Consider the following 23125-nt stretch of genomic DNA (forward strand, 5'->3'; position numbering starts at 1 on the left):
CAAAGAAGGGATGTGTCTGAACTATTGGGTGTCTTTTCAGTGTCCACAACAACATAATTTATTACTATGCTTGTAGAGTTAAAATAATACATACAAAAGGGCAAGATCTCTGTATGTTGTATGTTTATTATTTTTTCCATGTACAATTTAGGTATGACCTTGACCTTAGGTATAACCTGCTAAACCTTTTGTTTTGACAGAAGTCTTTCTTTTTTTTTTTCCCCTTTTCTTGATGGATTATTCAAACAATATTGTAGCAATGTGCCTGTAAATGTCTAGCTAGGCTGGCGCCACCTAGTGACTCCGTTCAATTTCATTTCTCTCCTGCCACTAGGTCAGGAATCAGAATACACTAGACGGTTTGCAAGAACCCCAGAAGCTGTAAACGGCACAATGGCCAATCAGTGAAGAGCTGTGAAGCCATGACTGGGTCACTTTTGTGGTACAGCACAACAGTAAACAAAGTGGTCAAGATGGATGTAGACGAAGCCATACATTCTGTTTTGGCAGCAATTCCTGAGATTAATTTTATTTATTTATTTCATTTAGTGAGAGAGGGACAGTGTAAATTTTTTACATTAACCTTAACAAGAGAGACCAGGTTGTAGCACCAGAGCTACAACCTGGTACAATGGATCGAGGATTTAAAGCCGGAACAAAGAGAACGTTTGATGAATTTTATCAAGGGGAAAGATGATATTGCCCTTCATCCTACGGGCTTTGGGAAAAGCTTAATATACCAGTTAACTCCATTAGCGGTGCATTACATACATCACGACCAAATAGCAGGAATTTGTTAAATAAAAAAAGTACCCGCTTACTGTCGAGCGAACGAACCCTAATGTTGCAAGGTCAGACGGTTTCCACGAAAATCAGGCTAGTAAATGTCTTGACTGAGTTTCAAGTATCAGAAAAAAACAAAACTAAACATTATACCATGTTTCCATCTTTCAGTATATCATGTTCAATTTAGATTCACAGTTTTACTTAAATATTTTAGCACTACACTTAAACCAATCGAATCTTGATTTCAAAATACACGGATAGCAAACCAAATATCTAAATTACAATTTAATATACATGTATGATTCGTACACATGTATTCATTCTTGCATGATCATGATGCTGACAGTGGCGTCCAATAATAACTATCCAATAGATTTCCCACTCTCTAGCAATAATTGAGTGGCATTGTCTCTCAGTAAATATATTATTAAACCAAAAATATCTATTGTTGTGTTTCATTGCATTTCATTATCAGACACAACACATACTAAAAACATCTTAGCTAAAGCGTTGTTGTCAACACTTTTCTAAACTCAGAGTGTTGCTGGAGTCCTGTCTCCTCTATGTCACCCTCTCTCTCTCTTTCTATCTATCTCTCTCTCTCTCTCTCTCTCACTTTGTCTTCATGTCGGACGCCCACTCTTCATCACCCCTCCTCTCCCTCCGTCACCTCTCCCTCCTCTCAGCGGGCGTACATCTTCAGTCTGTCTCGAGTTTGAAAGGAAGCTTTTGTTCGGAGTCATGGGGGGGGACGTGCGATGGGCGTCATGGCGATAGGGGCGGGACGGGCGAGGGTGGGGGGCTCCTTTAGGTGTCGCGGAGACGAGAGAGGGGAGACAACTCGAAAAGAAGTGATGAATATATTAGTGGGCTTTTAAGGCTTTGAGAAAAAGTTGCACAAAGGGAAGAGGTGGCGTGCCCGAGGTGATATTTGTCTAGTCTGTCAAACCAGTGTTAATGCATTTAAATATGAGCGAGGGCGGACTTTGTCTAATGTAAAATCAACTGTTCTTTTCTCTTTTTGTACACAACGGTATTAGCGTCAAAGAGGGATGAAACTTTTACCAGCCGAATGTGTCAACAGTTATAAAAGATATGCAGATGTAATTTTTATTCAAACCGTCAAAATGGAGGAGGCAGAAATGGAGTTGTTGATTCACCAGATTTTTTGCTAGTCATGTTGGAGAGAATGATCTAAAGCAATGCCAACAATGCTGATTAAAACTAGTGAGAGCCTTTAGTAGTTCCTTAATGGTTCAACTATTTGGTTTAAATCCGATAATTGTTTGGTATTAATTTTATCTTCTTTTAAAGGTACGATGTTGCATTTTTATTTTAACTTTTATAAGAATGAAAATATGTATCCCCAGATATGAGGTAGACATGTTCAAATCAAAAATACTGTAGCTTTTACTGATGACAATTGTAAGCCTGATGTATTCTCACATTTGGGTTGCCAGTTCTGATGCTGAAATCCAGCTGGTTAAAACCTAAAAAGTCCCTCTCTGATCTGAATGGTCACGACCTAAACCTCTGCTGCCAATCAGCTCAGGGAGTGAATTCTGGAAGTTCTGAGCTTTCACATGAGGCATGGCCTGTCCTTATAATGAGAATGAGAAAAAACAAACAAGCATATGTCTTCTATCTGCACTGACAACCTCGGTTCAGTTACTTCCTTTTTTTTTCATTGGCAATAATTCAGACTACATACCCTATCAACGTACTGTCCTGTACTGTGGTCCTGATTTAGTTTTGGTTCTAGTAGCATACGGAAAACCAAATAGTTTCTGTGGTATTGTCACAAAGTTTGATGTTGCCATCTGCTGATGTTTACATCTTATCACTACACTCATATTTTTGATTTAACAAGGTGAGTTACCAAATATGAATACTTAAATCAACAACAAGAGGATATTAATACTATTTATCTTATACCTATCTTCAGTAACATATTCATACTCATTGGTCGTAAGGAGCCACACTGCCTTGGTATAGACTGAAAGAAATGAGGTTGCCAATCTGTGACGAAACTTACCCACAACCACAATTCAAATAGAGCAGTTGACCTGGGCAAAACCAGGAGGACTAATCCTGCTTTCGATTATCCTTCCAAATTGGTTTTCTGAGGAAGTTACCTAACGACACGTGTGACATGCCCCTTTCCTGGAACGGCGCGACTCGGACCTCGGTGGCGGAAAAAGTAGACCGAGCAAGGATTCCGAGTCAGAATCGAAGATAGCTGCACCCACTGTGACGTGTAAATATGAACTGTTTTCATTGTGTTTGGACACTTTGGTGGTTTAGTGACAATCTGAGTCACTTGTATCACTGCAATACCTTACTGCATCTGTATCACTGCCAATGGGTTTGGTAGTCGGTGTTATGGTGAGGCCAATATTGAACAAATACTTGATTTAAAGGCCAATAACGTCCCTAAGGATGTAACAGAAGAGAAATCATGACATAAAATGAAGTGAAAATTTCAAAAATTGATGAGGGAATAGTCATAATCATAATCCACGAAGTCTGACACGCGAAACGTAATAATACACTTCAAGTTCGGACGTGATGTCAAATCTGAGGTTCAAGGGGGATTCGGAAGATACTCGAACGCAGGATAAAAAAGAGAGTGAGAGTGGAGGAGGGGTCTGGAATCGTGTGATTGGTTAAACATGTATCCACACTTCAAACTCCGCCCGTGCAGCCAAGTGTTTGTAATCAGAAAGACCTGCCTTTAATTAAGCCAGTACAGTATGATGTCACATAGTACTTCAAAGCTTCAAATTTATGAAGTTCGCTCTAACATTGCCTTCCTCAAAGCTACTTTTTCCAACCTCTGCTTTTGTTTTTGTTTCGTTGGTCTTTTCACCATCCACAACTTTCCGATTCATTTTCCAAACTTTTGATTCTGCTCCTCACTCCGTCGGCTCCATTCTGGGAGGATTTGACGGATAAACTTAGCAGCTCTTGTGGTGCGTGCTGGTGTTTTGTTACCTGTAAAGCTGCTGGGAAAAAGGCCCCTTTCTGGTCAGTGGCACCATTCTCTCCGTGGCTTTAGCATTGACTGTGATTGGGTGTCTGCTTTCAGGCTTTTAAGATGTCGCGGATAACACTTTGTGCGCTGGCCGCCACTCAGGATACTGTTACTGTGTTTGGTAGATTTATTCCCATTGAGAGCCAGAGAGCGATGGTGGGTGCGGGGGGAAGGGGGTTGGGCGCCCGAAGGGAGCATTTTGCCTGGTTAAAAGCTCTTTATGTGTCAGGGATGCCTCAATTGTCCCGTGGAGAGATGGGCAAACAGCTCGGGTTACGACGATGTTGGATAGCGACGGAAGACAATTTTTACATGACGTGTGTGTAACTTAAAGAGGTTATATTTTAGTTCTATAGGGGATCAATTGGTAACACATAACATATAAAAATGCTTTAGTCACTGAAAACAATGTATTCACATGTTTTCTACCCTCTCTTTGCTGTTCGCTCCCCCTTCAGAGCAATATCACAACACATCAGCGTGCACCTCACTAATGAAAGGACTGCACATTGCATGAGGTTTGTCAAGTTGTGACAGACTTGTGGGCTGAGCAGAATCACACAGATAACCATAAGGAGGGTTTGAATAAGGTCCAGGAGAGACCACTAAATTACTGAAACATGCATGAATAACATCTAAACAGTGTTAGGAATAACACCTTATAAAAGTAACGATTTACTGTAATACATTGCTTTTTGCTGTAACGCAGTAATGTAAGGCATTAGAGGGGGGAAAAAATTTTTTAATATTTTACTTGGTACAAATATCAGTGACGTGTGTTACAATGCATTTTTAACCTGGACTGAAGTGGTGGGTTTTTCGTTTTTCTTCACACAAATTCATTAAAATCAATGCCATATCAGCAGTGGTGAAATGCCATTGTTACGATTCCAAATGCCGGGAGAGGCCCGGAGGTGCGCCCGTGTAGACTGTCGGCTGACCGCGGGTGAAAGGTCCGGCGCAGAGCTCCACGCTCCACAGGGCTAATTGCAGCTGATGCCCGATTGTGCTTTGCAGACACTCTGCTCCACGGGCTCTGGGTTCTCTCAGGGGCGGTCCTAGATTCCAAGTCCTAGTCCAAGATTAGTCCTGGTTTAGTCCTGGTTTAGTCCTGGTTTAGTCCTGGTTTAGTCCTGGTTTAGACCTGGTTTAGTCCTGGTTCAGTCCATATACGGCGCAAAAGTTTGGCATCTTCACACAGTTATTTTGGTGAGAGTAACTTACAAGTAATGCAATAGTAATGTCTTACATTTTAAACACAGTAATATTGTAATGCAAAAAAATTACTTTGAAATGACAGTAATAATAAATAACACATTACAGTTTTGAAGTAACTTGCCCAGCAGTGCATTTAAAACCTCTACAGACATGTTTTTGATGACAGAACAATGTTATAAGAAAGCTTGATTTTGTATAGTACGCCCTTTTTAAGAATTTTATGGGTTTTCGTAGTTGAATTTTTCCTATTTACAGGTTTGCATTTTGTATTTCTTAGTTATTATTTGAGTGACATCCACAACAGTGTGCGATTTTAGCATAATTTATGAACTTAGAACAGTTTTTGGTTTGACTTGGACTTGACTTGAAAAAAACATTGGTGCGTGTTCACACCACAGGAGTTTGAGCCAAGTGCTTTTCTGTGGCAAATGTGTAAAGCAGGTTTCATTAGGCACAAGTGCACTCAGGTATTTGGGCCAAGTTACCACAAGCAGCTGGGAAAATATACAAATATGCTTAATGTGTAATGTTTTTTATTGCTGTATGATCTGTTTGATTATAATGCATTACACCCACAGTCAAAAATCATGATCATACATACATATTTATTATACTTTTTTAAATATTTTATTATTTTATTTTAAGTTGATTTAGAGTAAATTATACACATTAATTTATTTAACCACATTTTTTAAAAAGGAAAACAATAACTCACTCATGGATTTTTAGCTTTCTGTTTATAAGTGACATTTTTGACACTTTTCAAAATATAATACAGACCTATTATGCAAAATTGACTATTCGGAGCTTTAAATCATGTTGTAGTTGTTTTCCCTTCTCGAACTTATATTAGGAGTGATTTGTTCATGTTTGATTCATCTTTAATCGCTTATTTCCAAGACTTCCACTGCTCTGTACTTGCTTCGCTCTGCTTAAAAGGGACACTCTGGAATTTTGGACGTAGGATCTCATTTCCGATTGAGCCAAAGTGTTGGAGTCGTGTGGAGACACTTTTTTTTTTTTTAATATTCCATCCAGTCCTTGTATTTGCAGAGGTCGCTGGTGCTAGGCTAGCACACCTCAATAGCCAAAGTTAGCCTGCCACTAAAAACAGTCTTACTCACTCCACAAAACACCCAAGGCAAATCTATTATTACGCCAGACTGTCGATGTGAATGTCTTGAATAATTTTAGAAGTAAAACCAACCTTGCATTTGAAGGATTTATTTCTGAGCAGCAGCAGCGAGTTGTGCTTCCTGGTAAAAAGCTTGGCAGCGGCGAACTGATATCCCCTAGCACCTATCTTACCGGCAAAGTAAAATTCCTGCTGAGAAACTAGTCCCTCAACATGTGACAATTCATGAGATGCAAGGTTAGTTTTATTTCAAACATTAGTCTATCATCACAAACTTTTACATCATATAGATTTGCTCCGGGTGCTTTGTGGAGTGGGTAAGATTGTTTTTAGTAGCAGGCTAACTATGGCCATTGACATGCACTAGCCTAGCACCAGCGACCTCTGCAAATACAAGGACTGGATCTCCAACAGGCAAGGACAAGGACTCCAACATTTTAAACTAGGAACTAGGAAATGAGGTCCTATGTGCAAAATTGGGACTGTCCCTTTAATGGATGTGATGTGTAGGATTAGGCAGCAACAAAAACAAAACAAAAAAACTACAGCCTGCTAAAGTCATGTGGAGCCATCTATTTGAGGCACTGGCTCTTTGTTGTGATGACGTTTTCAGCTACACCAGCTCGCACTGAGCATCACAGTTTTCTAACGTGGAAGTCAGCAAACTTGTTTCTTTTATTAAGTTGTATTAGATGAACATGGTGATTTAAAATTTGCAAATTATAACATAATGACTCACGAGTGTTATAAATTATAACTATATTGCAGACACAAACACAATAGTCTTCTTTAAATTAACAATCACTATGGCAACGACCCCAATTTTCATCGCTCTGTAACCAATGGCTAGGGTCAACATTTCATTTTTCTTTCTTTAAATGCACAAAAAGTATATGCGTACAATAATTTCCATAACACGTTGGCGTATCTAACCCATAACTTCAACTACAACGTTATATTATTAGCAAAAGTCCACAGTGGAACCAACAGATACTCAGCAACCTCATTACCAATATTATCATTATTCATTTTGGACACAGCTTCCATTGTTATGACACAGTGTATTATTAAAATTACATCTCCCGTCTGTGATCAAAACAGGATATTAACCAAGAAAACCAAACATCGGGTCAGTCTTAATAATAGATCATTATTGCAGTGTACCACAATACCCCTCTGCACATTTCATATTAAACCAATGTTCCAGAGTGTTCCTTTTTGTGTCATTTCTGTCGCTTTGATGCACAGTAATGACTTGAATATTTTATGAACAACATCAGACTCGTTGCGACTAACAATTAGCTTCCTGTGTACTCATCAAAGCTTGAGGTGTCATCAAACTTGGACACCCGCCGCGTTTACAACTTTACATTTCTCCTGTTTAATCACTGCTAATGAGCGTGTTATGTAAGTCGTAAAGTAGCGTAATTTAACTTTCGACTTACTGTTAAAAGCTGTGAAAATGTTGCACGTGAGGTGACAATTCTAGCCTGATCCTTATGACTTATGATGTGGTGTAACAATACTACAATTTCAAACTCGATTTCAAATTAAGGGAGAGACTTGATACACAATACTGTTTCTGATTCCATGTGTTTTTAACCTCCACCATACACATTCCCTAGAACATCTGGATAACTTCAGATCTGGAATTAACAATCTGTACTGAACAAAAAGTAAAAGGTAGCTGTTAACTTGAAAACTACTGCTTTGTGACATCACATATGTAATATATATGAAAATGCAGGATTACTCCAACATGTGGAAATGAAACAAAACACAACTCCAGGTATGTTTTTGATGAGGTAACAACATTCTAACATGGTTTAAAGGTTTTGTTTCATTCACACATGTTGGAGTAATCCTGGTCTGTCTACATGTCATTTAATTCATTCATTCATTCATTCATCAGTGCATTTATATAACACCTTTCAAGATACCCAGTGCTTTACAGTTCATTATTAATTCACTCAACACTCAACACCTGTCCTGGGGCAGACTGATGAAAGCGAGGCTACCAATCTCCGCCATCGGCCCCTTCGACCACCGCCATCACTCACACACACACTCCACTTTTATACTTCGCAATGTGAAGTACCTCGCCTAAGGACGCAATGACAATTTTTGCCACTGGCGCCCCCCCATGGCACCGGGAATTCCCAGTGGTGTCCCATCCAAGTCCTAACCAGGCCCAGCCCAGCTTAGCTTCTGAGATCTGACGAGATTAGGGTTTGACAAGCCGGTATGGCCACATGCCACTTAAAATGCTCTGTTCCACCTTGTGATGTGATGTAGTGGTAGTTTTCAAGTTAACAGCGACCTTTTACTTTTAGTTCAGTGGAGATGATCAATTCCAGGTCTGAAAGCCTCCAAATTATTACAGTGAATATATATGGAGTTAAAAAACACAGCCTGAATATGCAGCGTTTGTGTGTTGAACATCTGTGAATGAAACAAAACAACTCCAGGTATGTTTGTGATGAGGAAACAACAGTATACAGATCAGAAAACAGCGTAATATGGCCCTTTTAATGCTAATGTAGGACCTTTAACCACTGACATGTAGCTAAGCTAAATCAAAACATTCAGTAAACAATGAACTAAATTTCATGTCTCTTCTGTTGGAATATTTGTGTGTACTAGTACTTGTATCTGCAGTGATTGTGTACTTGTGTGTTGCAGCTCCATCCCCAGTGAGCGTGGTGAGGAAAGGACATACGGGGAAAAGCAGCATCTCTCTGTCCTGGGCCGAACCAGACCGTCCCAACGGAATCATCCTCGAATACGAGATCAAGTACTTCGAAAAGGTAAAGTACTACAAGTATTATGAACAGAAAGTTTTTATTATGATTATAGTGCAACATAAAATAATGAATAATAATACTGCAAGAAAAATACAAATTTTATATAATGTGAATATATCTAAATCCACAACTTGGTGTTTTTTGTACATATTTTGCAATATAATAAAAAATAAATAAAAAAGACAATAAATAACAATAAAAAAATTTAAAAGACAAAATTAATTGTGCTTGAAAATATTTTCCTGAAACCAACATCACCAAAATTTGACATTTACAAAACATTCTTAATTTCACCCAAATTATATTTCAGTCAATATTTAACCCTTTGTCATTTGATCAATATCTCCAATCAATCATTTTAATTGATTTGAAACGCCAAAGGTCAAGTTATCAATTTTAAAGCTAATATGTTTAAATGCTGTGATCTTCATTTTTCACACTGGTTTATTTTCATCTGTTTAATATTCACGCTTCCTTGTGCTTTTTGGCATAGTCATAAATGATGATTTAATTAAAATTCCAATTATCACTTCATGATTGCAGCGTGGTCGTGTAAAAATATACTGCAAACTGATGTGTGTGTTCTTAATCACTGTTCAATTGTACACATATAAAACCCAGTGGAATTAGCCTTTTACCTTTTCTTTTCATAACTGGCAGAGATAACAAAAACACAGTCATGTCACTTTTACTGAAAATAGAATGTCCCTGCAGGGCTACCATAGCTGTATGCATGCTCTGGCTAGACTTACTTAGTGACCATAGACCTCCAACCAAGGCAGTGATGCTTTGATACCAAATAGTGTTCTGTACCACATTTTATAACCATAGATCATCACAGAAAACAGTTACTTATATATTAGTTTTGACCATCTAGTACACAAATAAACGTTGACTTTTTTGGACAATAAATAAGTGTACAGCCGAATATTGCTAAAAATATCAACAATCTTACATCACCATCACAATTCAGAGATGTTTTTAAATTGTCATGGTCATAGATAAACAGCAAAATTTAGACATTAAACACTGCACAGTTTGATATCAAATGCCATACTATAAAGAAGTGGACTAAGAGAGTGGGACGTCACTAATAGTGGCTCCCAGCAAATGAAGCTCATGAAGCTAGCAGTTATAAGGGCACACAAATGTATGTTATTTATTTATATTGCGACAAAATAGCGAAATAAAAACACCAGGAACATGTCGAATGGGTTAATATGAACATTTTAAGACCAAAATGACAAGGCTCACAGCAGCAGTTACAGAGAGAGTTCTCAGTGAATGTGTATACATGCACATCAGTTTCCTGGTTATGATCGGGTTTTTTGAGTTTCGTCATGGTGCATGTATATGCAGTATCCCGGTTTCGGTATCCCAAATAAGGCAGTGTCCTGGTTATGAGAAACCGGGATACTGTAGCTGGTATATTCCGATAGTAACTTGGATACTGTGGTGCGTATACGCAGTATCCCGTTTACTGCAGCATAAAGTTGAGTATGCATGCGTCCAAAAGACAAACACTTTTCAGTCTTTTCACCACAACAGTAGTGACATAAATAAAGTGACCAACATAAATAAAATGAAATGACTGCACACGAATCTGCACTCGTATGACCTGCACACGTATGATCACTGGAAAGTAAAACATAACCCATCTCCAATGCGATATACACAATGAACAGACTCACCATCAGCAGCACGACCTCCGTCACAGAAAGAACACATATTCCACTGAGGCGTGACCTTTAATACAACAGAAGCTGACCACATAAGAGCACAAGGAAAGAGCTGTTTTTATTAGCGCTAACAGTTTATGGAAATTAGCCGTGTGGTTTTAAGTTTAATTTCTGTAAAACGTAAACAAATGTGCAAAGCTGAATTATATTATCAAAACTGCTGATGTGGCTGTATAGTGGTTATAGTTTATATGTTGTAAAGTTGAGTTTATTTACGCAGAATATTTTAATTAAGAATCTGTTGTAGTGTGTTTGGAAATGTTGGTTTGATCTGCACAGTAGATCATAGCTCCATACCGCTGGTTAGGAACCTCCCAAGCTTCCTATGCTAAAGGAGTTCATGGTTGTTTCTATTTTTCCTGGTTTATTAAATTAAATTAAGTCAAGTAAATGTTTGCACTTGAGTATTTGTAAGGTTATGTCAAGAAACAAGGATACTACATTTGATCATGTATACAGGGAACGGCTAGCAGGTTAGCTATGTCAATTTATATACACAGTCTATGGCAATACCAAGGCGCTAGACCCTGTCCAATAACCCCATACATAAACATTAAACATTAGCACAATAAAAACACTCAAGTAAAGCTGCTTCCTAGAGGAAAAATACAAAGTAGAACCAATATTATTAACTCAAACTTTTGAACTTCTTGAATAGTATAAACTCCTTCACATTACAGTTTCATCGAATGCTCAAACTGCGGACGTTGCATTTCTTTCACTTTTGTGCCTAATCAAACTAACTTTTATCTCTTTTAAATTAGACCGTGGAGAGATATAAGCCCGCACACGCATTCTACCGCTGAAATAAAGACCATTTAAACCAAATCCGTCGAGAAAAACTACACCTCCTAATGACTATCCGATGCGCTAGTTGTTTTCTAATCCATTCTTTTAAAAGCAGAGCCAGCTATTTGATTCTTTTGAGCTCTCTGTTTTCCGGCGCCCTTCCCTCTTCTAACTTTCATAGCCTGATGCAATGTTCTTTTTCGGGGAAGGTCAGAATAAAGGTATCCCAAGCAAAAGAGAGAGGTTTGTGGTCAGTGGTTAGCTAATAGCTTGGGGCTAATGGAAAGGCATTTAGCTGCATTTAAAGCTCTTGTGGTTACTGTTGGGAAGATGATACTGACACACACACACACGCACACACATAGTAAACGCACAAACGCACATATCCTGCAGGTAAAGAGGATAGAAAAGTCTTAGCAGCTGAGACAATGTGTGCATGGTGAAATGAAGGAATTCTCCTCTGTATTGTCTCCCCACAGGAACAGGACTCCAGCTACACTATAATCAAGTCGAAGGAGACGGAGATGGTGGTGGAGGGCCTCAAGCCGTCGTCTGTGTACATTTTCCAGGTGAGGTTTTGTGTGATATGTTTTGTATTTTATCCAATGTGTTTTATGGATACAATAGTTGTCGGAAATGACGTGATCTTTCTTCTAAGTAATTTGGCAGTTTCTTGCTAGTTCTATAATGGGTGACAAATTGACATCTAGATATGTAAGAAAAGACAGGTAATGCAGTTTATGGTCAACAGAAAGTCTTCATTCAACTTAGTCGATTAACCATTGCAGCATGATACTCAACTATTTAAACGTTTTATTGTATTTTGATCATCACAATCATATATACAGACTCTAAAGCACAAACATAGACATTTTAGTACATAGAGCAGGGGTCACCAAACTTTTTTTTTTTTTTTTTTTTAATCTGGGGGCCACATTATCGCTCCTGATTGTTATGGGAGTCCAGGGTCAGGTAGGTCATATAAGAATTGTATGACCCCGACGACGCAGATTATATTCTTTGAAAACCGCCACACTTTCTTTTCAAACAAACTACACGGTCCTTACACTGAACAAAAAAAATAATCGTCCACTGTTCTTTGAAAACACTGCACTTTCTGTCAAGTTTTCTTATTTTAACACTCGCCATTTTGCTATCCTTAAATGAACTACAGAACTCTGCGTGTGCGTTAACTGTCACTGTTTGATTTTGAGCTTGTCAGGTGATGAAAATTTTGTGGCAAATGTAAATATGTCATATAATTATTTAAATATAAATATAAATACTTCATATAAATATAATTGTTTTAATTGAAAAAAATCAACAAAATACAAGATGCAGATGTGTTATTATTTGCCAAAAAGTAATTTTAAAAAATAGGCCATGACAACTTTTGAGGATTGCCTCATAGGGCTAGCCAGGCTAGCGCCACCTAGTGCCTCCACTCAACTTCATTTCTCTCCAGCGACTAGGTCAGGAATAAGAATACACTAGACGGTTCGCAAAATCCCCGGAAATGCGAGTTCGGGCACCAGCCAATCAGCGAAGAGCCATACATTCTGTGTTGGCAACAATTCCCAAGATTGAGAATTTAAAGCCAGAACAAAGAGAATGTTTAGTGAATTTTATCAAGGGGAAATAATTATTGTCCTTCTTTCTATGAGATTTGGGAAAAGCTTAATATATTAGTTAGTCCCGATAGCGGCGCATTTAATTTTTTCATTTAACCATTGGTTAAATGAAAAAAGTACCCGCCTACCATCGAGCGAACGAGTTCTAATGCTGCGAGGTCAGACAGTTTCTACAAAGTGAAACCAGCTAATGAATCAGGTTACCATAGGGCCAGTTCAAGTGGTGGGGGGCAGAGGGGCTTAGGGGCTGGTCAAAGGGGCGTAGAAGGCTCGGGTTGGCCCGCAGACCTTAGTTTGATGACGCCATGACATAGACAGTGGCATTATTAATACAAAATCACAAAAAAAAAAAAAATAAATAATTGAACGTTAAAATGTGTTTAGAACGTTAAAATGTACAACAGAAATAATCGTTTGACTAGTTGACTACTAAATTGATTCTTTGTTGCAGCCCTAGTTATGGCTTCCTTAATCAGGTTATATCTGGAATAGCAACTGGTTTATTTTAGAGCACGTGATTTGGTGGATTTATTACAACAATATGAGATGTTATGAAGTTATTTCATAGTTAAGTTTCTTGTTTTAGTTGAGCTATGAAATTGTTGTCACACTATTTTAGCAAAAACTGAATGACAACACAATTACACAAACATTTGTACATATGGGAATCTAAATATATACATAGATTCATACATAAAACGACAGCAGTAAAGCAAATAACATGTTACGTAATAAATATATGCTTTGTTTAGTCTTAAGCCCTCCCATATTATATTTTATGCTACATCAGCTTGTAATATTTACCATATATACACTATGTTGAAACATTGACTCAGACTTGAATGCACACAAACTCCACTCACCCTTTATTGTTTCTTAATGTTTTCTCTAAAAAGTTTGTCCATATATCTGCCTTTGAAGCTTGTACTCACACCAAGTTAACAAATCAGTCTGGACCAGGCGTGACGAATACTCTGCATACTGATGATTTTTCTGCCACCTCTCTTTACATTGTGATGTTTACTTGATTACAGGTGCGAGCCAGGACCTCAGCGGGCTACGGAGCATTCAGTCGACGTTTTGAATTCCAGACGAGCCCTTACTGTGAGTACATCAGAGTGATAAAACTGAACCACGGGGAGGAGAGGGGGAGGAAGAGTTTCATGGGGCCGTTAAATCCAACCTGTCTGTGAATAAACTAGTATAAGCTTTAGATTAAGTATTTACTCATTAGCTGCTTTGGTTAGGGGTCAGTCATGTGCTTGTTTCTATGGATATGTCTAGAATGTTCCACAGTATAACATTAAACAGCTCTACTTTACATTTCTTCAGTTATAGAAGAGTTTATAGCTCAAAAATACCTAGAAAAACAAGCATTCTGACTGTGAGTGGGGTTTGCCACTCCACAGAGCTGACCTGTAATTTGGGCTCCATCCGAAATGGGCAAAAAGACCTCCTTCCTTGTCCTTCCTTCTCCTTTATATATTATAAGGACCAAGGAGGAGGAAGGGACAGTGAGGAAAAGGAGCTATTGTTGCTCTAGGTGGATCTGGGTCCTCTTTTGGTCCAGTATCATCCATCTGTGGACACATATGGGTGTTCTCGTGCTTTGGGCGTTCCCGTGTGGGTGGGGGCTCCGTTCCTCATCACTGTCATCCGGCTCTTTCAACATCAACATCCGGATAAACAGCTTTTGATAGATACAGTAGTTAAGTTTTCTCATAGAGAAGTTTCAAAATAACATCTAGTCATAGAGAAAACATTAGCAAACATAGCCAAATACATAACGTATGTCCAATTACATCTTAATCAACTTGATTTACATTTCAGGACCTAAACCTGAGTGTACAGTAGGGAGAGGTCTGGCTACAAACAGACTGTATTTATTTAGATTTCAAAATGATCATTTCAGAGAAGCTCCATAGTGTTGGCTATTTATTTTCACAGCATTAATTGAGAAGTGTTCTTATGTTGTCTGTATCACTGATATAGCTGCCGTTTCGTCTTAATTGTATCCGAATTGTATCCAAATCTGATACTAACATTAGCGACGACACTCATTTGGTAGTAGCTAATCTCATGTTATCTCATATATTAACAGCGAGCCAGAAGAAAGCTACGTGTTATACTGTTTACCACCAAAACGAAGCATCACATCCACCAATGTTCTATGGCTGCTATTTCCAGCTAACATGATCACATCCAACTTAACAATGTATTGTAGTAATACAGACTACATCGTAAAATAATGGACAAAAACTCTGCTGCAAACTGTAGTCTGTAACTACAAACAGCAGAACACGTAGCTTTCTTTTGGCTAGCTGTTAATATACGAGATAGCATGAGATTAGCTACTACCAAATGTGTGTTGCTAATGTTAGTATCGGATTTGGATACAATTAAGATGAAACAGCAGCTATGTCAGTGATACAGCCAACATAAGAACATTTCTCAATTAACGTTTTCAAAATAAATAGCCAACTTACTGACATCATGGATAAAGATGCTCCACTGCCATACGAAAAATTCCCGGGCAAATGACGTTATACCCAGTATCCCTTATGAAACTCTGCTACAAAGAACGCCCAGTGGGTGTTCTTGTATCATGACAGAAATGCCCAGACCGCAGTTGGACCCGTCTCCATGAAGATAGAAAGGTTTAATACCTTACTGTGAAACATTCCAGACAAAACAATGACATCTCCAGGGAGAAAAGCATTTGACAGACCTTCCACCAGAAAAGTTACACAATTTAATGAGGTACTGCCAATAACTGCTGAATTTATCCCTGTCAATATTGTTGAATTAATGAGATTTACAGAGCTTTTAAAAATCGAAATACATAAAATAAAATGCTGATTTATTAATTGGCATAAAGACAGGCTGAAGAGTACCTCAGTTGGTAGCTGTTTCCATTCTGGGACAGCATGATAATTACTATATCGACTTACCATGTAGATGGAACAATCATCGCAGTTAGTATTTATCATGGGGAATTTTTCTTAGAATTGGTGGGAAACTTTTTGCCATTTTTCCAGTTCTACAATTTACATTTATTTTCCAAGTACCACCAGGTCAGAACCAAGACTAAACCAGGTCACCAATGGTCTATGAGTGGACTTAACTGGAACAAAACCAAATTTAGATAATAACCAATAGACTGAACAAGAGAAACAGGTCTAAAGCAGGTCTACACCAAGGCTAAAACAGGTCTAATTCAGATCAAAACAGGGTCTTATATTCAATTTCTAGTCTTAAAATCACAACTAACCTTACATGCAGTTGACAGAAATTTGGATTAGTTGACTTATTATTGTATTTAGATCATAACGGTTTATATGGGACAACAGCAGGAAGGAGAAATTTGTGAATAAATGAGTTAGCTGAAGAATATTTTTTGTATTCATATGTAAAAAGGCAGATTCAACTTTTAAAAAATTACATTATTTCCTAGTATTTTTTTCTTGAATAGTTTTGACACAAACGCCTTTACACTTGTAGCCTTGAGTGGATGTAGTTTGAGAGATAGTGCTAGATATTGGAGCTCAATAGCATTTTTTTCCCATAGACTTTTCCCAAAAACATTTCAAAAGTGCGAGGCTAACCATATTACAGCTGTTTTAAGTCCAAAAAGGCTCCATATAAGATTCTGCTAATCGTGGGTTTATTCCAATAAACTTGTGACTCCCACCTGCATGTGGAATCTCCCCCTCGCCAGGTGTGCCCACTGACTCCTTTGAATTCCTGTCAAACCGTGTGCGCTTGTTTTGTTGGCAGTGACGGCCACCAGCGAGCGCGCCCAGGCCTCCATCGTGGCTGTGGCCATTACGCTGGCTCTCGTCCTCCTGGCTGTGGTGGCTGGCTTCCTGCTCAGTGGAAGGTAAGTCAGTAAATACACACATCATGCAGTAAACAGGAGCTGCAGAGGAGGCCTGTGTGTTTGAACGGGCAGGTGTAGAGCGTGGAGGGATGGAGGGATGCCAGCACACAGAATGGTCATTAGAAAACACAGATGGAGAGGATAAAACAGCCAGTGGTAGAAATAGTGTTTATTGTGAATAAATTGGATGGAAAAATATAATACCAGTGGTTCGACTGGTGTGATATCAGCACTTTTCCCGATATGAATATATGTGCCAAACATCATGTTACTAGAAATTCATTTTGTGTCAGTATATTAGGGTGAAAATGTTTAATCTATAATTTGTTACATTATTGTGGTTAAATGACAAAACATGTACTACTACTTCAACCACTGCCACTATTACCAGAAATACTACTACTTACTTCAACCTCGGGTATTTCAACCACTGCTACTACTACTACTTCAATTACTACTACTAATTCAGCTACTACTACTATTTCAACGACTACTACTACTTCAACCACTACTACTACTACTACTACTACAAATACTACTACTGCTTCAGCCTCTGCTATTTCAATCACTGCTACTACTACTACTTGAATCACTACTCCTAATTCAGCTACTACTGCTATTTCAATGACTACTACTACTCCTACTCCTACTACTACTACTCCTACTCCTACTCACTACTACTACTACTTCAGCCTCTGCTATTTCAATCACTACTACTTCTTCAACCACTGCTACTACTACTACTTCAGTCACTACTACTGCTTCAACAACTACTGCTATTACTACAAATACTACTACTACTTCATTCGCTCCTACTTCAACCACTACCACCAACCATTGCTGCTACTACTACTACTACTAGTCCAACCACTACTACTTGAGCAAATAAATTACAGAACATTTAAGCATTACATGGGTCTTCAAACTTGATTTAATCTAGTGAATGTTGTTGTGTTTTCAACTAACTTTCTAAAGACTACATCATTGCAAGCCTTATAAAGAGTTTATTCATCCACACCATACAATGTGTTAGCCAGGCTATCGCCACCTAGTGCCTTCACTGAATTTCATTTCTCTCCAGTGACTAGGTCAGGAATCGGAATCACAGACTGGATAAAAGAAATGGACTAAGCAAGAGTGATGTCACCCATGGCTTTCAGCGCCGCTCAAATGAGGCTTGTGATGCTAACGGTTACAGGAGCGAATCTGGAGCCAGGCGCTATGTTATGAATAGGATTTTTTTGATGGACAAAATAGCTAAAAAAAATTCAGGATCATGTAGAGCAGGTTAATATGAACATTTTAAGACCAAAACAATGAGGCTCGCTGCAGCAGTTACAGAGAGAGGAGCGACAAGATCTCGATGTAAGTCAATTGGAGCCAGGGTAAGAAGGAGCCTCCTGGCGAACGTCCTATTTGGCACACGGCAGCTAGCACGTTAGCTATGTCCACTCATATATACAGCACCAGCCAATCAGTGAAGAGCCATACATTCTGTGTTGGCAACGATTCCTGAGATTGAGGATTTAAAGCCGGAACAAAGCCAATGTTTGATGAATTTTATCAAGGAGAAAGACGTTATTGCCCTTCTTCCTACGGGATTTGGTAAAAGCTTAATATACCAGTTAGCCCCGTTAGCGTCACATTACATACATCACAACCAAATAGCAGTGATTGGTTAAATAAAAAAGTACCTGCCTACCATCAAGAGAACAAATCCTAATGCTGTGAGGTCAGACAGTTTCCACGAAGTGAAACTAGTTGATGAATCAGGCTAACATTGTGTAGTGTCTCATCAAAACTTTGAGTAAGTTTCAAATAAACAAATTAGTGCAAACTGTACTTTCTTTTTCTTTTTTTCATCAATAGGTATTCATTTTGACATTGTGTTTACAGTTTCCTGGGAAGACATATATAGTAGTGCAATTTTGCCACTGTGTATATTATAATACAATATAATATAACATCATACATCAGCAAAACACAGTGAATTTTCCAGGAGTAATTCTGACCCATTACACTGCTTTGATACCAGTGCAAGAACTCTATAATAAAATGAAGCTAGTAGTTGTCTCCACCCCGGATCAAACCATTAGCAAAGATGAAGATGTCGGCTCCAAATCGTCCCTTCTATAATTTAATCAACATGTAATATACAGTGGATATAGTCAGCCTTATGTTTTATTTATCAAACTATTCTCCCCTATAGTAATTATCTCACTTTCACTTTAGCTTTCTTGAATAATGCATTGCCTATAATAATTACAATAATGAATATGCACTTCTGGAACCGCATAATCATTTAAAGAGCTCACTGCAGAGAGGAGCAGGATCAAGTATACCCAGTCACTATTCTTGTTGTGGATGGGGGAGGAGTGATCTCAAAAAAAGCCAAATTTTCCGGTGTAGGATTTAGGACACAGACCCCCCATCCCCCTCTTCTCCCTATCCCCCGTAGCTCAAATCCTGTGCTCCACCACCCCTTCAAAATCTACCCACACACGCATACACGGTCCCCTAGAACAACTCATGCGCATGGGTTAGCAGGAAGTTGGGCGATCGGCAATGCGGCTAGCGATCTCGAAAGCCCTTGACTCAACACATCCGGTAAATTAACGGCCCCCCCGGCAAGCGCAGCCACGTACGCACAGGAATTGAACCCCCAATCGCCCCACCCAGTAGCCCAGAGCCTCTAGCTATTATTCTGAATACAGACGTGAACCAGACTTGGACATGACCTCTGCGTGTGTGGGCGGATCCGTGTTTGCGAATTGGATCAAGTGTAAAAATCAATGGTGCTGTTTAATCGAGGTTATCTGTGATTATCGCTGATGTGGCCTGTCTAAATATTGATGTGGGACAGTGTTTACCGTACTCACACACAGGCACGACGGACTTTCCAGCAAGTTGTGGTCGGGCTGAGGCTTCTGGGATATGCAGCGTCCCGGAATGATGGTGTTTCTGTGTGCCGTTTCTAGAAATGTTTCGTTTTTGAGTAAATTTAGGGGAAATATGATGATAAGTTTATTTCGGATGTTTCCATAAATAATAAATTGCATTATCATACAGTAAATGATAAATTGCATATGCACATCACGACTATAATATCCGAAAATAGAAATAAAAAAATAAAAAAATCAATTGTTCTGAAAAGGAGTGGGGAGAAGCCACGCTTATCTACCCCCACCCCCTTTTACAATCCCACTACAGCAATAATGTGCTTCTGCCAGACTCTTATAGTATGTCACATTACTCCCGATACAAAAATAAATATAGTTTGCATTCAGAAAACAATAAAATTAAATTTCTTCTTGAGCATTCCTAGTTATAGTCATTTCTTTATATTTATGTTTAAACATTTTCATATTTGGACATTTTTGGAGCTCATAGAGTTCCAGATTTTGACCCCACAAACTGAAATACAGAAACTCTTTCTTGTTGTACGGACTCTGGCCATTTTAAAGAGATGAATTCCCCTTAAATTATAAGCTGTCTCCCTTTCCCTAAAAAGTTTCTGTATATTTTTTATTAGTTCCTTCCTTTCTGCCTTGTACATTATTTTTGCTGTCTGGAAGCTTATCAAATCCTTAAGTTTTAACATTTTTGAAGTGATAAATAGCTGGTTGGTGTGTTCATAAAACCAAACGTTATGAATTATCCGTAGTGCTCTTCTCTGTAATATGAAGTGGTTCCAATGTTGTTTTATAATTATTACCCCAGATCTCAGCACAGTATGTTAAATATGGTGCAACTAAGAAACAATAAAGTGTATGTAGAGCTTTCTTGTCCAGAAAATATATGGCCTTACCTAATACTGCTATGCTTTTCGAAATTTTCGTATGTATAGTTCTTTCCAGTTAAGTTTTTCATCAGTAATAACGCCTTGAAATTTATTTTTCTTTACCCTGTCTATGTTAACCCCCTGTATTTGCAGCTGAATTTGCTTATTGTCATTGCTTTTGTTTTGCTCAAATTTAGAGATAATTTGTTCCTATCAAACCATGTTTTTAATTTCAGCATTTCAGACTCAATTTCTGAAAGTAACTCTTGTAAGTTTTCACCAGCACAAAATAAGTTTGTCATCTGCAAATAAGACAGATTTAAATAACTGTGATACCTTTCATAAGTCATTAATAAATAAAATAAAAAAAATTGAGGCCCAACACAGTACCTTGGGGTAGACCACACAGAATATCCAAACATGATGAGCTGTAATCATTTAACTGAACAAACTGAGATCGATTTGCTACATAACTCTTTACCCAGTTTAGAGCTACCCCCCTTATGCCATATAATTCCAGTATTTCTAATAATTTACCGTGATCTATTGTGTCAAATGCTTTTTTTTTTTAATCTATGAACAGCCCAGCTACTATTTTTTTGTTATCTTTTGTTAATATCCATGGATTTAATAACATGAGTTTCTTCTGGACACCATAAAAAGAGTATTTTGTTTGGAATTATTGCTTACCATTCCAAAATCTCTCTCTGTATTTTTTATGCAGATTTATATCAGTAGCCCACATCCTCTGTTGTGTTTCGAGTCTGACCAAACATGAGCAGACTTTTTTTTTTTTTTTTTTTCAGCGACACACGTGAAACAAAGGAGCTCTCTGGTCATCTATCATTTACAAATAAAATCTAATTTATCTCATCTCAGATTAACAGAGTTTAGTTTTTTAGTTTTTTGGGTCAGTGGTTCTGCAGAAATCCACAATTTTTTCAGTCCCTTGTGATCTTTTTTTCCGGACAGAGTATTCATCTCCCTGATTTGCTAATCCACCTGTCAATCATGTCCATTTGACCAGACTCACATCTTCGTAAAGTATTGAAGAAGTGTATATTAGTGTATATTCTGCATCCCAGGCAAGCTTACTAGATCAGTGGCTCTAATTTTTCAACTGAATATAGTGTAATTTAACATCATAAAAAGAAAAATAATCTGTAAAACATTTCCATGCCATAGATCAAGAACATTCTAAAACTTTTCATGAAAGGTCAAAATTTCTTTTCTTTTTTTTTCAGTATTGAAATAAGAATCTTGTTACAGTGATATTGATTTATTTGTAAATAAACAAGCAGAAGCACCTCCAAACTGCACACTTATTCCTGGGATTACAACATGCATGTGAAAGAATGTGGTGGGTCGGACATATTATCAGAACATGAAGAAATAGCCCTTGGAAAAATGATTCACGATAAACAACAAAATTCTCCAGCCTTGACTTTTTCAATCAATAGTTTTCTACACAAAAAACAGAGTAAAGATCAATACTGAACACACTGGCTTTATTGAAAAACCAAACAGTCTCTTGCGTTTTAAAGGTTAGCCAAAATGCTAAAGGCGGAGATATAATGCTGCACTGCTGGAGACTTACTTGAAGAATTGAAGCATGAATTTTGACTTGCAAAATATCGGTCTCCGGTAATAATTAATTGATTACAAAGGGTTTATTACTTTTACTTCATCTATATTGTCATTAACTGTGGTCAGTCATAAAGTAATTCTAAACAATGTTAAAGATCTTTGGTAACATAGGGGAATAATGTTGTAGAATTAAATGCAAGACCGCTCACAGTGGTTTCAATTTGACCTTTTTAGCTGCTTTTAAAGGTCAGTCTCCTCAAAAACATACCTGGAGCTCATCCACACGTTTAAGTAGCCCTTTATTATTAGTCTGTCTACATCTCCAAAGCTCAAAATGCTCTGTTCCACCTTGTGATGTCATGAAGCTGTAGTTTTCAAGTTAACATCTACGTTTTGCCTTTCGTTCAGCAGAGATTGGCAATTCCACGGCTGAAATGATCCAAATAGTTCTAATGAAGGTGTATGGAGTTTAAAAACACAGTTGAGCACTTTCTGTATCACCACATGACATCACAAGGTGGAATAGAGTGTTTCCAGGTTGAGAGAAGAGAAGGATTATGCCTAAATATGCGGAATCCGTGTATCATTCATTCATTCGTTTTTCAATGTAAAACCAAAAATACGAAAAAATAACTGTTTTCTTCATTATTTGTCTCCAAAACCAAAATGAAAAAATGGATAATGACTATTTTTTTCTGTTTTCAATTTTGTGTTTAAATGAATAATAACAAATAAAAATGA

General features: G+C 38.0%; 1 protein-coding gene across 1 annotated transcript in view; it reads left to right on the forward strand.

Annotated features, from left to right (window-relative positions):
- Positions 1-23125, forward strand: part of LOC110166375 (ephrin type-A receptor 5-like) — a 151746-nt gene that overhangs the window by 93584 nt on the left and 35037 nt on the right. The window contains 4 exon segments of the mRNA XM_055153197.1: positions 8856-8980; positions 11985-12074; positions 14171-14240; positions 16914-17016. Coding sequence (XP_055009172.1) covers positions 8856-8980; positions 11985-12074; positions 14171-14240; positions 16914-17016 — 388 coding nt within the window.

Source organism: Boleophthalmus pectinirostris, unplaced genomic scaffold (assembly GCF_026225935.1).
Source record: "Boleophthalmus pectinirostris isolate CB_2022bp ecotype Guang Dong unplaced genomic scaffold, ASM2622593v1 HiC_scaffold_18, whole genome shotgun sequence".
Taxonomy (NCBI): domain Eukaryota; kingdom Metazoa; phylum Chordata; class Actinopteri; order Gobiiformes; family Gobiidae; genus Boleophthalmus; species Boleophthalmus pectinirostris.